Source organism: Salvelinus alpinus, chromosome 6, assembly GCF_045679555.1.
Source record: "Salvelinus alpinus chromosome 6, SLU_Salpinus.1, whole genome shotgun sequence".
Lineage (NCBI taxonomy): Eukaryota > Metazoa > Chordata > Actinopteri > Salmoniformes > Salmonidae > Salvelinus > Salvelinus alpinus.
The window spans coordinates 44,376,177-44,390,994 of NC_092091.1; the positions used below are offsets into that span (position 1 = coordinate 44,376,177).

The 14,818-nt window shown below is 42.0% G+C and overlaps 2 protein-coding genes across 2 annotated transcripts; one reads left to right on the forward strand and one right to left on the reverse strand.

Annotated features, from left to right (window-relative positions):
- Positions 1-3,342: 3,342 nt before the first annotated feature.
- Positions 3,343-7,131, forward strand: LOC139578741 (pre-mRNA-splicing factor 38A-like). Its single transcript, XM_071406719.1, has 10 exons — positions 3,343-3,565; positions 3,999-4,158; positions 4,328-4,449; positions 4,551-4,636; positions 4,717-4,827; positions 4,980-5,089; positions 6,125-6,151; positions 6,355-6,440; positions 6,621-6,669; positions 6,837-7,131. The coding sequence occupies exons 1-10, from the start codon at positions 3,436-3,438 to the stop codon at positions 6,880-6,882; spliced, it is 927 nt and encodes a 308-aa protein (XP_071262820.1). The 5' UTR covers positions 3,343-3,435; the 3' UTR covers positions 6,883-7,131.
- Positions 7,132-7,658: 527 nt separating this feature from the next.
- LOC139578740 (interferon-induced protein with tetratricopeptide repeats 2-like) lies at positions 7,659-10,668 on the reverse strand. The gene is made up of 3 exons (XM_071406718.1): positions 10,532-10,668; positions 9,905-10,105; positions 7,659-9,186 (listed from the first exon to the last, which is right to left on the reverse strand). The coding sequence occupies exons 2-3, from the start codon at positions 9,907-9,909 to the stop codon at positions 7,914-7,916; spliced, it is 1,278 nt and encodes a 425-aa protein (XP_071262819.1). The 5' UTR covers positions 9,910-10,105; positions 10,532-10,668; the 3' UTR covers positions 7,659-7,913.
- Between the last annotated feature and the right edge of the window lie 4,150 nt (positions 10,669-14,818).

Genomic DNA, 14,818 nt, shown 5'->3' on the forward strand with positions numbered 1-14,818 from the left:
TTGACTGGCCTGCACAGAGCCCTGACCTCAACCCCATCATACTACTTTGGGATGAATTGGAACGCCGACTGCGAACCAGGCCTAATCGCCCAACCTCACTAATGCTCTTGTGGCTGAATGGAAGCAAGTCCCCGCAGCAATGTTCCAACATATAGTGGAATGTCTTCCCAGAAGAGTGGAATCTGTTATAGCAGCAAAGGGGGGGACCAACATCATATTAATGCCCATGATTTTGGAATGAGATGTTCGACAAGCAGGTGTCCACATATTTTTGATCATGTAGTGTAGTTCCTCACGGAATTACGTTTTAGTGGACACGCCGCTCTGCTGGGATAGGGATGTAAAAATCCCTCAAAATCTGCCATTGGCGCCCATACAAATTAGCCCCAAGGGTGCCTTGTTAAATCTTGTTCATTCTCTTATATTTAACACCATGACTGGTTTCTCATTAGCTGGGAATGTTGCTTGAAATGTTCGATACAACACACTTTGGTGATATTGTGATTTTGTAATAGACTGTCATAGACCCAATTAAAAAAGTAAACATTGGCCGTTGATTATATAACTTTTTTTACATGGTGGGGTAGCAAAACATTTTTGAAATCAAAACGGGGCCGCGGACATGCAGATAGTTCATTAGCACAGGTACACGTCTGTCGGTTTTCCGTGCTGTAACATGGAAATATGTGGGAACCCTCAAGGCGTCCGCAGACAGGTTCATTTTACTCCTAGCTAGGCGAAGTGAACGTCTGTGTTCGCATGCTCCCTTTAAATACCTTCGTTTGAAAAACTAGAGAAAAGCAGCAATATTACGGTTTGTCCCTCTTGAAACACCGCAGCAACAAGTACACTTCCTCAAAATTGTCAGAATTAATCAAAGATAACTCAAGAATTCTGTTATTAATTTTGACGTTTTTCCAGAGGTCTTAGTCGAGCTATTTTACACCTAACTAACTCAATTTGTTTTTAATTCATGAAAACCAGTGTTCTGTTGTTGAACGACAACAAACACTTAATTGAATAATCCCTACTGCTGACCAATCACCAATGAAGGGCGTAGACTTCGGCTACTGAACTGTGACAAGCATCAAGAGAAAATGTGTGCTCAACAACAACAAAAATATCTTATTAAACTTTTCAAATTGTACAAACATATACGGAAGTTGAATTACACATTCAAATACATTTTTAGCAAATAACATACCCAAGCACACAGGTTTAAGAAAAGGAAATAGAAAAGGAAAAAAAATATATATAGATATATTTATATATAGCTAGCATGCTAACCTTATTTAGCCAGCTAATGTTATCTGTTGTTGCTACACCTTATTCAAAATATTAGCCAGCTGGCTATAGTTGGTTCTGGAGCTGGATTTGTCATAAGCATTTAGGGAAATGTTCACCAGATGGATAAGGGAAACCAGTATCTTTGACTTTGACATCTATTGTTATATCCAAAGTCCTGGCATATTTCATAAATTGCGGCTCCGAATCCGCCATAGAAATAGAAAAGGTCATATGGAAAGCCTAACTATTGAACGATTTGGATTAGTGTCGCGTTGTTCTACATTGTAATGGACACGGTGGTAGGCTGCTGGCAGGCTATTCAGCTGCGCTATAGCAGTGACAAGTCAGCCTGTGCGCATGTCATGGTTCTCACAGCTAGGGGAAGTCAAATCATAGGCTACAATGACTTTGCTCATGATGCACTCCGCAAATGATATGTAAAACCACCCAGTTTATAATGTAGGATAAACACTTGTGATTTCTAGCTGCACCAATCAAAAGCAGTGAAGCATGGTCAAAACCATTCATCTTGGGGTGGTGGGGGGAACGGGGTTCCAAAATGCAATCATGTTACATGCAAGTTTACCATTTATAAAATGGTCATATACACTCAGTGTACAAAACATTAAGAACACCTTCCTAATATTGAGTTGCGCACCTGGTCAGTCTATGACATGGAAAGAAAAGGTGTTCTTAAATAAAAAAAGATCCTACACTTAGTGTATATAAACTCAGCAAAAAAAGAAACGTCCTCTCACTGTCAACTGCGTTAATTTTCAGCAAACTTCACAAATATTTGTATGAACATAAGATTCAACAACTGAGACATAACCTGAACAAGTTCCACAGACAAAACGGCGACTTGTCAGTGAAGAGCACTTTTTGCCAGTCTGTCTGGTCCAGCGATGGTGGGTTTGTGCCCATAGGCGACATTGTTGCCGGTGATGTCTGGTGAAGACCTGCCTTACAACAGGCTTACTGGTGTAACTCGGGCAGTTGTTGTTGCCATCCTGTACCTGTCCCGCAGGTGTGATGTTCGGATGTACTGATCCTGTGCAGGTGTTGTTACAAGTGGTTTGCCACTGCGAGGACGATCAGCTGTCCACCCTGTAGCGCTGTCTTAGGCGTCTCACAGTACAGACATTGCAATTTATTGCCCTGGCCACATCTGCAGTCCTCATGCCTCCTTGAGTCACGTTCACGCAGATGAGCAGGGACCCTGGGCATCTTTCTTTTGGTGTTTTTCAGAGTCTGTAGAAAGGCCTCTTTAGTGTCCTAAGGTCATAACTGTGACCTTAATTGCCTACCGTCAGTAAGCTGTTAGTGTCTTAACGACCGTTCCACAGGTGCATGTTCATTAATAGTTTATACTTTATTGAACAAGCATGGGAAACAGTGTTTAAACCCTTTACAATGAAGATATGTGAAGTTATTTGGATTTTTACGAATTATCTTTGAAAGACAGTGACCTGAAAAAGGGACATTTCTTTTTTTGCTGAGTTTATATAATTTCTCGCTGATATGAAAGATAGCGTCAGGGCTTTTAACAAACTTCCCTGGCCAGAAAATACTATTGTCAATATGCGCTAACTAGCTAGCTGCCATCCTCACAAAGAGACGGGAACTCATATTTGAGTAAACGGCTAAATTGATCAAATTCCAAGCAGTTTAAAATAAATAAAAGACAGGACAAATAATAGAGCTAAATGAAGATGCACATGTGATGTAGCCACAGGGCTCCTGAGTGGCGCAGCGGTCTAAGGCACTGCATCTCAGTGCAAGAGGCATCACTACAGTCCCTGGTTTGATTCCAGGCCGTATCACATCCGGCCGTGATTGGGAGCCCCATAGGGCGGCGCACAATTGGCCCAGCGTCGTCCGGGGTAGGCCGTCAAAAATAAATAAGAATTTGTTCTTAACTGACTTGCCTAGTTAAATAAACTTTTTTTTAAATAGTTATCCTTAACACGTAGTTAGTTACCTTACACGAGAAAATTGCGTGTTTGGCATGTGACTGAAAAGTTTCATCCAATGAACGCCTTCACAATCTGCCCCGGAAGTGTAAATTGTTGCACCGGAAGATATACTGTAAAAATGCGAATTCGTTTCGCAAGGGAAAACATTTTCATTCAGTTTTGAGCTGTGAAGATGGCAAATAGGACTGTTAAAGATGCCAACAGTATACATGGAACAAATCCACAATACTTGGTGGAGAAAATTATTCGTACTCGAATCTATGAATCAAAATACTGGAAAGAAGAATGCTTTGGACTGACGGGTGAGTTGTGGCCATAAAGAATGATAGAGGCCCTGTGTGGCCAAAATGACTTTTTAGCATGGGCCGCGCCATTGCGGGCTTCCACTATTTTAAAGGAGTCAAAGTAACCAACCGGGTGGGGTTTCATATGGGTTGTAGCCTCAATGGCACTGTCCATAGACGCAATAATGCCACAGATATAAGATAAGTCCTCTGAGTCCTCTATCTATCTCTATGGTCTTAACTAGCTAACGCTAGTTAGCTTGAAATACAAATACCACAAATGTAAACACTACTAGGAAGTGCGCTAGCTAGCATCTAGTCAATTTTACCCTGTTACATTTAGTTAGTTACTCTCAATTGAGGTTTATGCACATCAGAAGTACTAGCTAGCGAACTATGCCTAGTCCATATTGATTCTTTCTCCTCACTGGTCTTTCTCTCTGATCAACAGCTGAGCTTGTCGTTGACAAAGCCATGGCGCTGAAGTTTGTCGGTGGCGTTTATGGCGGAAATATCAAACCTACACCGTTCCTGTGTCTCACTCTGAAGATGCTGCAGATCCAGCCAGAGAAAGACATCATTGTAGAATTCATCAAAAACGAGGATTTCAAGTAAGATGTGGCTTTCAGGCAGGTTGTAGTATAAGAGGCCTTTCTGTATTTCGTTTTTTAAAACTTTTCATTTATCATTATCTTCTAACTCCCAACTTGACAAATATGATTTAAAAAATCGGAACCTAAATACCTTACACAAGTCACTGTGATGGTTTCCACACCATAGATATGTCCGCTTGCTTGGCGCCATGTACATGAGGTTGACTGGGACATCAGTGGATTGCTATAAATACCTGGAACCACTGTACAACGACTACAGAAAAATCAAGAGTCAGAACCGAAATGGGGGTGAGTCCTTACGTTTACGCGTATCATGGAATGATTACACAATCCCGAAATTGTCTACTTTTGATTTAAATGGCACTTTCTCCCCTCACCCTCTGTTTCAGAGTTTGAGCTGCAACACGTTGATGAGTTTATTGATGAACTGCTACACTCCGAGAGAATGTGTGACATCATCCTTCCCAGGCTTCAGGTAAGTCTTCTACCCGTGTACGTGCTCACGTGCGTTGTTTCACTGACCTAGATCACTGATTGTGTGTGTGTTGACTACAGAAAAGGCAGGTTCTTGAGGAGGCGGAGCTGTTAGACACACGCATCAGTGCCCTGGAAGAAGACCTGGATGAGGTGGAGACCAGCGACGAGGAAGATGAGGAAGAGGAGAAGGTAGTAGTCTTAACTTTATCCCCCTATCCACCAATAACCTGCATAAGCTAACTGTAAAGCTGCGTAAACCTACACTAGTGTAGTGGGTGGAGGAATTCTGTTTCACTGTCCATGTCTGTCTCTTGTCTACCTGTCTGTTCAAATGTCTACAGACAGAGAGAGTTCAGACCCCAGAGCCCCACAGACGGAGTTACCGAGACAACGATCGGCCTCGCCGCTCGCCCTCTCCACGCTACAGACGCAGCAGTCGTTCACCCAGACGGTAACTAACCAGCAATGCATGTATCTCAGTTTATAGTAGGGATGTAATGAATGTTTACGATACGAGTGCATCGATCCGCGAGACCCCTAACCGATCCAATTCTAGCATGCGTCAGTCATAAAATCGCTTCCTTTTTTTTTTTGCTCATTACTTTCTTTCTACCTTCTGAAAATAACTAATCTTTTGTGACAACTTATGTCATTTTTAGAAATCTTGGGTAACGTTAATAACTTCATAATGAGGACCACAATCACGTTGTGAACCGCACTGCATGACCAAAAATGGAGAGAAGAGAAGCTCCGTAAAAACTTCCAAATGTTTAATACCTTTCGGGGTTTTTTAGACTGGGAAGAAATCCGAAGTTGTGCTATACACTGAGTGTACAAAACATTCGGAACACCTTCTTAATATTGAGTTGCATCCCCTTTTGACCTCAGAACAGTTTCAATTAGTTGAGGCATGGACTCTACGAGATATCGAAAACATTCCATAGGGATGCTGGCCCATGTTGACTCCAATGCGTTTCAAAGTTTTCAAATTTGGCTGGATGTTCATTGGGTGGTGGACCATCCTTGATACACACAGGAAACTGTTGACTGTGAAAAACCCAGCGGCGTTGTAGTTCTTGACACTCAAACGGGTACCATACCCCTTTCAAAGGCACTTAAATATTTTGTCTTGCCAATTCACCTATACACAATCCTAGTCTCTTCTTTAACCTATCTCCTCCCCTTCATCTACACTGATTGAAGTGGATTCATTGGCTATGTCATAGCTAATTTCTTAAGATAAATGTTGATACATTACTAGCTCAAACACTTGTCATTTTTGCAAAAATTAATTAATTAGCAGGTGGTAATTTAAGATCAAAAGTGTGGGGGCAAACATGCATGACCCCCCCCCCCCCCCCCCCTTATGGTTCAGTGTAGGTGCCGACATACACTAATAGATGTCTTGAAAGATTCCTAGTTCATAGTAATTTCCTATAACATCCTCAAGACACTAAAGATTGTGCATCCTTTTTATTCCGTCTAGGAGGAGCAGATCACCTAAGAGACGAAGGTATGTAGCCATGTTCTCTGCTGGATTTCTTATTTTCCTTTGTTTGAATTCCAAACTGATGGTATTGAATATAATAATACAGAACCTACTTGAAGTGTTTAATTTATACATGAACTGAGACTTCTTCACCAGGGTCCTGGTTACTTGCAAACAGTGCCCTGTATTAATGATGCCTGTATTGTTTGTCTCTCCTTTGCACACAGCCCATCCCCCAGACGAGAACGTCACCGCAGCAAAAGCCCCCGTCGCCACCGCTCCCGAGAGAGACGTCACCGCTCAAAGTCCCCAGGTATCATAGCAATCGCTACCATACAGTCCTGCAACGCACAAGATTAAAAAGTCAAACCAGTGTTTATATTTGTGATGTGTGACATATATATTTTCAGCTGTAATCATTAGACTTTAAGATGTTTGAAACAAAAGTTCCCCCTGCCCAGTCTGACCTCAAGCTGTCTCCATTTTGTCCCAGGGCATCACAGAAGCCACAGGCATCGCAGTCACTCCAAATCCCCAGAGAGGTGAGTGATGGAAGAAGAGAAAGACCCTCACCACTATACTAGTATCTACAATATTTTTTTAAACGCTGCTCTGTGTTCATGGTGTAGTTGAACTGTCTGAATAGCATCAAATGAAACATTTTAGTGAGTATATCACCAACTTTTGTTTTGCCACATCTCTATTCAAGGAGTTCAAAAAAGAGCCACAAGAAGAGTCGAAGAGGAAACGTGTGATCCACTTTGTATTTTGTTCTCTTCGACAGTTCCCTTTTCTGACTTGTACAAATTTGGCCACATAAATGTCCATCTGTGTATGGAATCCCTTGTATTTTGTTTTCGAAAGTAATTGCATTTTAAGATATTTTCAGACCATGTTGCAGAAAGAATCAATCTCAATTTTATTTCTAAAATCTGCAGCTCATATGGAACTGTCCACAACCCTATGCATCGGTGAATAAAGTTGCTTGGTGGTTTGAACATAGACTGAGAATGTCATGTCTGCAGTCTCCTTGTATGAATTTTCTGGCCAAGCAGGTTAGGGACCATGGTAACAATGGTTGTTAATCCCAATTATATTAGTTTTAATAAAACCATTATTGAGAGCTGTTGTAAAAACAATTGGTAATGTGATGCGTCTCACTACAGAAGTGGGTAAATAGTTGCATTTTATTATGGATGGCTGTCATCAGTGCAGATAACGATGTCCTCGTTTGAATGTGTGACTGGTTTGTGGTATGAGTTGCACCCTGAAAGTGTTAGCCACATTTATACAAATAAATAACTTATGTGCTTTTGACAAAACATTTGTCACAAATTGCTTAACAGTAACCCGGCAGAGACCAAAGACAATCGAAATAAGACACACAGTATGTCACCTTCAATTTGGTTAACCTTTTTGATTGGTTAATTTTACTCCTTGCTCATATTTTTATGTTAATTTTACTCCTTGCTCTTATTTTTATGTTAAGTGTTTTGGATATTATAAAAAGAAAAAAAAAGATCTCCTGGAGTCCAAGTCAAACAGATTTTATTTCTGAGTTCAGAGAGAATAACAGTTACAAAGCGCAGTGTACAGCCAAGTCCAAAGCTTTGGGTGATATCACATATTTATTGTTCGTAGGCAGGACTCTGTTCCGTTTTTATATATACAAGGACACAGAATTACACTCCCACATCTTACAATTTTCCCCCCTCTTCTCTGATCCGTAGGCAGGACTCTGTTCCGTTTTTATATATACAAGGACACAGAATTACACTCCCACATCTTAAAATTTCCCCCCCTCTTCTCTGATCTTCCTCAAAATTTTTATACTCTTTCTACCATATTTGTTAGAATTTGGTATTTCTGCTGCCTTCTTGTGATAATCAATTGATCCATTGTAATCCTTAATGTCGGAATACAGGTATGTAGCGTATTGGTTGTAGAGCAACTGTAACTTGGATGGATCCTGTACGCTGGCGAGTAATTCCTCATAGATCTGATTGGCTAATTCCCTCTTGTCAATTCTTGATTTTGCGTAGATGCTTGCAAGCTCCAGTTTGACCTTAATTGACGTCTCTGGGTAGAGTAAGACCACTTCCATATAGACACTGATGGCTTTGTTGATCAAACTCTGGCTCAGACTGTCACCCTTAGGCCATCTACCTCCTGAATTGATTTTCCATTTGTAGGACTTTGCAAGCCGCTTTTTCAGGTAACGCACATTTGGATGTCTTTCCAGAGCCTTGTGTGCAAGGTCAATAGCATCATCATGTGAAAAATATTGCCTGTAAAAGCGAAGTAAGGGTTTAATACCATTATAGCAGCTGGCAGGCTTCTTTAAAATTTGCTTGGCTAGACATTGTGCTTCCTCTCTTCTCACCTGGCCACTCCTGCCAAGTCTTAACAGGTAAACACTTGCTACATACAAGTTGTCTGGATCGTGTTCCTTGGCAAGTCTCAACTTCTCTAGAAACTCAGACTCCTGCCTTTTAGAAAAGATAACCGAGTCTAGGGCCAAGACGTGGCTCGATTGCCACTCCTTTCTCCCAGGCTCCATCCTAATAGCCATTTGGAAGTACTCTATCGCTTTCTGTCTTTTGTCCTGGCCACACTTCATGAGGGTCCAGGCTTTTTCAGCACATACCTCGGGGTGCAGTTCTCCCTGGGACGGTGAGGGGTAATCCCGTAGCAGTGCCGCGACCTTTGTCACATACGCCTGGCTCTCTGCCTGGTTATCCAGGTGATAGTGAACCCAGGCTAGGTTTCCATAGTGGACCAGCAGCCAAGGACCCATTGTGTCTAAAGGATTGTTTTGGTGAAAGGCCACCTCTGCCTTATTACTGAGGCACTGTAGGGCCATGCTAGTGGAGCCCAGGGTGTGGTGTACATAAGCCCACAAGTTGTACTTCTGACCCAGCCATGGATAGCTCTCGTCACTGCCAATGTCCTCCAGGTGATCTCTGATACTGAGCAGCTTGTACCTGCTGACCTCCAGCCCCCAGGTGAAGTGACACTCCAGCTTCTCCAGTTTAGTCCTCAGGGCTGTCTGAGTAGGGCTGGTTAAAACAAGGGTTTGAACAGGGCAATTCCATGGTAATGTAATTACATTGAGACTCAGATTTTTCACTTTAAAATGTATACCAAACAAAAAACATTGATTTCAAAGTTTAACAAATCATACAACTATGAACAAGGACTACTTTGAAGACGTTCAACTGAAAACTTTACAAAAACACATTTACAGGAAGAAATGTGCAGATAATGTTTGACAACAGAATAAATCTGAGGGAGATTTTACTGTAATTTTACAAAAATGTGCATCTGCATAGTATTTCCAGTAAATGTTTTTTATTTATTTTATTGTTCAAAGTAGACATTGTGCATGGAGCTGTATGGTTTGTTAAACTATGAAATCAATGTTTTTTTTGGTTTGACATACATTTCAAAGTGAAAAATTGTAGTTGCAGTGTAATTCCGTTGCATGTTATTGCCCAACATGAAACTTTGTTAACATTTTAGCAGACAATCTTATCCAGAGTGACTTACAGTAGACAATGCATACATTTTTGTACTTTTTCATACTGGTCCCCTATGCGAATCAAACCCACAACGCTGGCGAACTTGCAAGCGCCATTCTCTACCAACTGAGCCACACTATTAAGCATCAATATTTAATGTGACACAAGTCCATCACCCGTCTACATTTAGTTACTTTACATTGAAAACGATTGGATCTGCTGTTTTGTTGTCGATTTTTATTTACAGAGTACTTACTTCATAGTTGGGCAGTCGAGTAATTATTGTGGATGTCCCTGAGTTTCCTGGACAAGTGAGTGTCAGTGAACACAGTTATTCTGCCCTGGAATTGAGTTCCCATGCAAAACTAGACAGATCGCTAATAACTGAGTCTTCAATAAAACTCCCAAGGCGTGACTTTTCTTTAGAGAATATATTGAAAACGTTTATGTTGTTGAACTGCAAAAAAATAAATAAATACAGTATTAGTAGTATTCACATGGACATACTGTAGCTGTACATTATACATTTCAAGTCGAAGTTGCATAAATGCAAAGCGCCTGACAAGGTCCCATGTCTGGCATGACGCCAAACCATATAGACAATTACCATATAAGTAGCAACTAGCCAACTCCTTTCATTACTCTATTAATGTGCAAACACCTCTGTACAATAACAAAGCATATTACACTAGAAACAGTAACAATAGTATAGTATGTTTTACAATTCGCATACATGACGCAGGAGCAAACTAATACAGCTGACGGCAAACATCAAAGGCAAGTCAATTAGCGTGAGTAAATGTAACCAACTAACATTGATAAATCAGCAATTCTATCAATAACAATATTATCATCACTAGCAATATGATTCAATTGAACTTACAAACAAATATTTTCCCGAGGCTGAAGCGTGACGTTGTTTTTAGCTGTTGTCTGCGTACTCTACTTCCTGTTTCCGTGCATTCAAAGCATTTTAACCACTATAATAAAATAATCTGTTACCTTTCTCGGTACTTTTTTTCTACCTTTATTTAAACTAGGCAAGTCAGTTAAGAACAAATTCTTATTTACAATGATGGCCTACCAAAAGGCCTCCTGCGGGGCCTGGGGCTGGGATTAAAAATTAAAAATACAATAAAAATATTGGACAAAACACACATCACGACAAGAGACACCACAACACGACATGGCATGTTCCAGGATGCAATACTTTATCTTTATGACTTCTATGAAAGCGAAACTTGAAAATAGAACTCATCTCGTGACCAGACCAAAACTGACAACATGAGAAAGGAATTGGATGTCAATAGATCTTCTCTTGGCCTACTCCTTTCATCTTCAATGATGTGAAAGAACTCATAACTTTATATGGAAGTACGACATCTGTTTTAGACCCTCAGCTTCCTGAAGTAAATGATGCTCTCTATCAATAGTAGAGGTCAATTATTCTTCAATTCAACCACAATCCAGTGAACATAGAACAGGAGTGCAAAGCAACTTCTATTTTATAAGACCTTATTGTGTAACTAATCTATTTCTTATTCTTTGGCGCTCCCTGTTGACCATAACGTTGTTGAACATAGCTTGCATTTTTTTCTGTGTAGTACCACATTCTGACCAGTTTGAGGAGCTGTTTGTTGAATGCTGAGTACAGGCAGGAAAGTTATGCTACCCGTCATATATACAGTCATTGATGCTACCAAAGCACTTAGCTTGCCTGGCTAGCCAGACTCCTTGCACCGGCCAAAAGCTACGCCACGTGAATGACTAGCCTCACAAAGCCACCTGATCCTGCGAGCTTACATAAAATGCTGTGCAGCGTTTTAATGCAGGGGAGAACAACTACCCTCTCTCATTGAAGCCACAAAGTTCAAGGCCGACCGCTTTCATGGTACCAATAGTTACTTCTATAACACCAGATGTAAGTCCTTGAACCGATTATTTACCAAAATCGCACACAGAATAAGTTATAAGAATCATTTAGTAGCTAATAGCAGCCTGCAGTACCCCGGTCAGCCTTTAATTTGAAAAACTCAATCAAATCAAATTTTATTGGTCACATGCGCCGAATAAAACGGGTGTAGACCTTACAGTGAAATGTTTATAAGCCCTTAACCAACAATCCAGTTTTAAGAAAGAGAAGTGTTAAGAAAGTATTTACTTTAAACTGAAGTAAAAAAAATATGCTTGGCCCCAGTGATGTACTGGGCGGTGATGCAACGAGTCAGGATGGTCTCGATGGAGCAGCTGTAGAACATTTTGAGGATGTAAGGACCCATGGCAAATCTTTTCAGTCTCCTGAGGGGGAATAGGCATTGTCGTGCCCTCTTCACAACTGTCTTGGTGTGTTTGGACCATGATAGTTTGTTAGTTTGTTGGTGATGTGGACACAAAGGAACTTGAAGCTCTCAACCTGAGATGAGAATGGGGGCGTGCTCGGCCCCCTCCTTTTCCTGTAGTCCACGATCATCTCCTTTATCTTGATCATGTTGAGGGATAGGTTGTTATCCTGGCACCTCCTCCCTATAGACTGTCTCATTGTTGTCAGTGATCAGGCCTTCCACGGTTGTGTGATCGGCAAACATAATAATGGTGTTGGAGTCGTGCTTGGCCATGCGGTCATGGGTGAACAGGGAATGCAGGAGGGGACTGAGCACACACCCCTGATTTGTTGTTACCTATCCTTACCACCTGGGGGCGGCCCGTCAGGAAGTCCAGGATCCAGTTGCAGAGGGAGGTGTTTAGTCCCAGGGTCCTTAGCTTAGTGATGAGCTTTGAGGGCACTATCGTGTTGAACACTGAACTGTAGTCAATGAATAGCATTCTCAAGTAGGTGTTCCTTTTGTCCAGATGGGAAAGGGCAGTGTGGAGTGCAATAGAGATTGCATCATCTGTGGATCTGTTGGGGTGGTATGCAAATTGGAGTGGGTCTAGGGTTTCTGGGATAATGGTGTTGTGAGCCATGACCAGCCTTTCAAAGCACTTCACAGACGTGAGTGCTACGGGTCGGTAGTAATTTAGGCAGGTTACCTTGGTGTTCTTGGGCACAGGGACTATGGTGGTCTACGCTACAGACGTGAGTGCTACGGGTCGGTAGTAATTTAGGCAGGTTACCTTGGTGTTCTTGGGCACAGGGACTATGGTGGTCTGCTTCAAACATGTTAGTATTACAGACTTGGTCAGGGAGAGGTTGAAAATGTCAGTGAAGACACTTGCCAGTTGGTCAGCGCATGCTCGGAGTACACAACCTGGTAATCTGTCTCTGAATGTTGACTTGTTTATGATTGTCTTGCTCACATTGGCTATGGAGAGCGTGATCACACAGTCATCCGGAACAGCTGGTGCTCTCATGCATGCTTCAGTGTTGCTTGCCTCGAAGCGCACATAGAAGTAATTTAGCTCGTCTGGTAGGCTAGTGTCACTGGGCAGCTCGCGGCTGTGCTTCCCTTTGTAGTCCATAAAAGTTTGCAAGCCCTGCCACATCCGATGAGCGTCGGAGCCGGTGTAGTAGGATTCAATCTTAATCCTGTAAGATTGACGCTTTGCCTGTTTGATGGTTCGTCGGAGGGCATAGTGGGATTTCTTATAAGCGTCCGGGTTTTAGTCCCGCTCCTTGAAAGCTGCAGCTCTACCCTTTAGCTCAGTACGGCTGTTGCCTGTAATCCATGGCTTCTGGTTGAGGTATGTACGTACGGTCACTGTGGGGACAACATCATCGATGCACTTATTGATGAAGCCGGTGACTGATGTGGTATACTCCTCAATGCCATATTCCAGTTTGTGCGAGCAAAACAGTTCTGTAGCTTATATCTGCGTCATCTGACCACTTCCGTATTGAGCGAGTCACTGGTGCTTCCTACTTTAATTTTTGCTTGTAAGCAGGAATCAGGAGGATAGAATTATGCTCAGATTTGCCAAATGGAGGGCGAGGGAGAGCTTTGAACGTGTCTCTGTGTGTGGAGTAAAGGTGGTCTAGAGTTTTTTTCCCCTCTTGTGGCACAATAATTTTTTTAAAATGTTTTTATTTAACCTTTATTTAACTAGGCAAGTCAGTTAAGAACAAATTATTATTTACAAACCAGGACGACGCTAGGCCAGTTGTGTGCCACACTATGGACCTCCCAATCACGGCCGGCTGGGATACAGCCTGAATGTAACATGCCGGTAGAAATGAGCTAAAACAGATTTAAGTTTCCCTGCATTAAAGTCCCCGGCCACTAGGAGCGCTGCCTCTGGATGAGCATTTTCTTGTTTGCTTATGGCTTTATACAGCTCGTTGAGTGCGGACTTAGTGCCAGCATCGGTTTGTGGTGGTAAATAGACAGCTACGAAAAATGATAAATAGTGTGGTCTACAGCTTATCATGAGATACTCTAGCTCAGGTGAGGAAAACCTAGAGACTTCCTTAATATTTGATTTCACGCACTAGCTGTTATTGACAAATAGAAACAGACTGTCTTACCAGAGGCAGCTGTTTTGTCTGCCCTATCCACGGACAAATCAGCCAACTGTATATTTTCCATGTCGTTGTTCAGCCACGACTCAGTGAAACATAAGATATACAGTTTTTAATGTCCCGTTGGTAGGATAGTCTTGACCGGAGCTCATCCAGTTTATTCTCCAATGATTGCACGTTGGTCAATTGGACGGATGGTAGAGGCGGGTTACCCACTCGCAGATGAATTCTCACAAGGCATCCAGACCTGCGTCCCCTGTATCTGCGTCTTCTCTTCACAGGGATTTGGGCCTGGTCGGGTATCTGGAGTAAATCCTTCGCGTTCGAGATGAGTAATCGCTGTTTTGATATCCAGAAGCTCTTTACAGTCATAAGAGACAATGGCAGAAACATTATGTACAAAATAAGTTACAAATAACGCAAAAAAAAACATAAAATATTACTATTATACATACAAATTATACCTGTACACCTGGTCACTGTGTCAGCGTGCGCCTGGCCCGACACAGGAGTCGCTACAGAGCGATGGGACAAAGACTTCCCTGCCGGCCAAACCCTCCTCTAATTCGGATGACGCTGGGCCAATTGTGCGTCGCCTCATGGGTCTCCTTGTCATTACCGGCACGGGTATCGAACTAGCATCTGTAGTACTGCGGTGCGGTGCAGTGTCTTAGACCGCTGTGCCACTCAAGATTCTCGATCCACAAAGTTTTG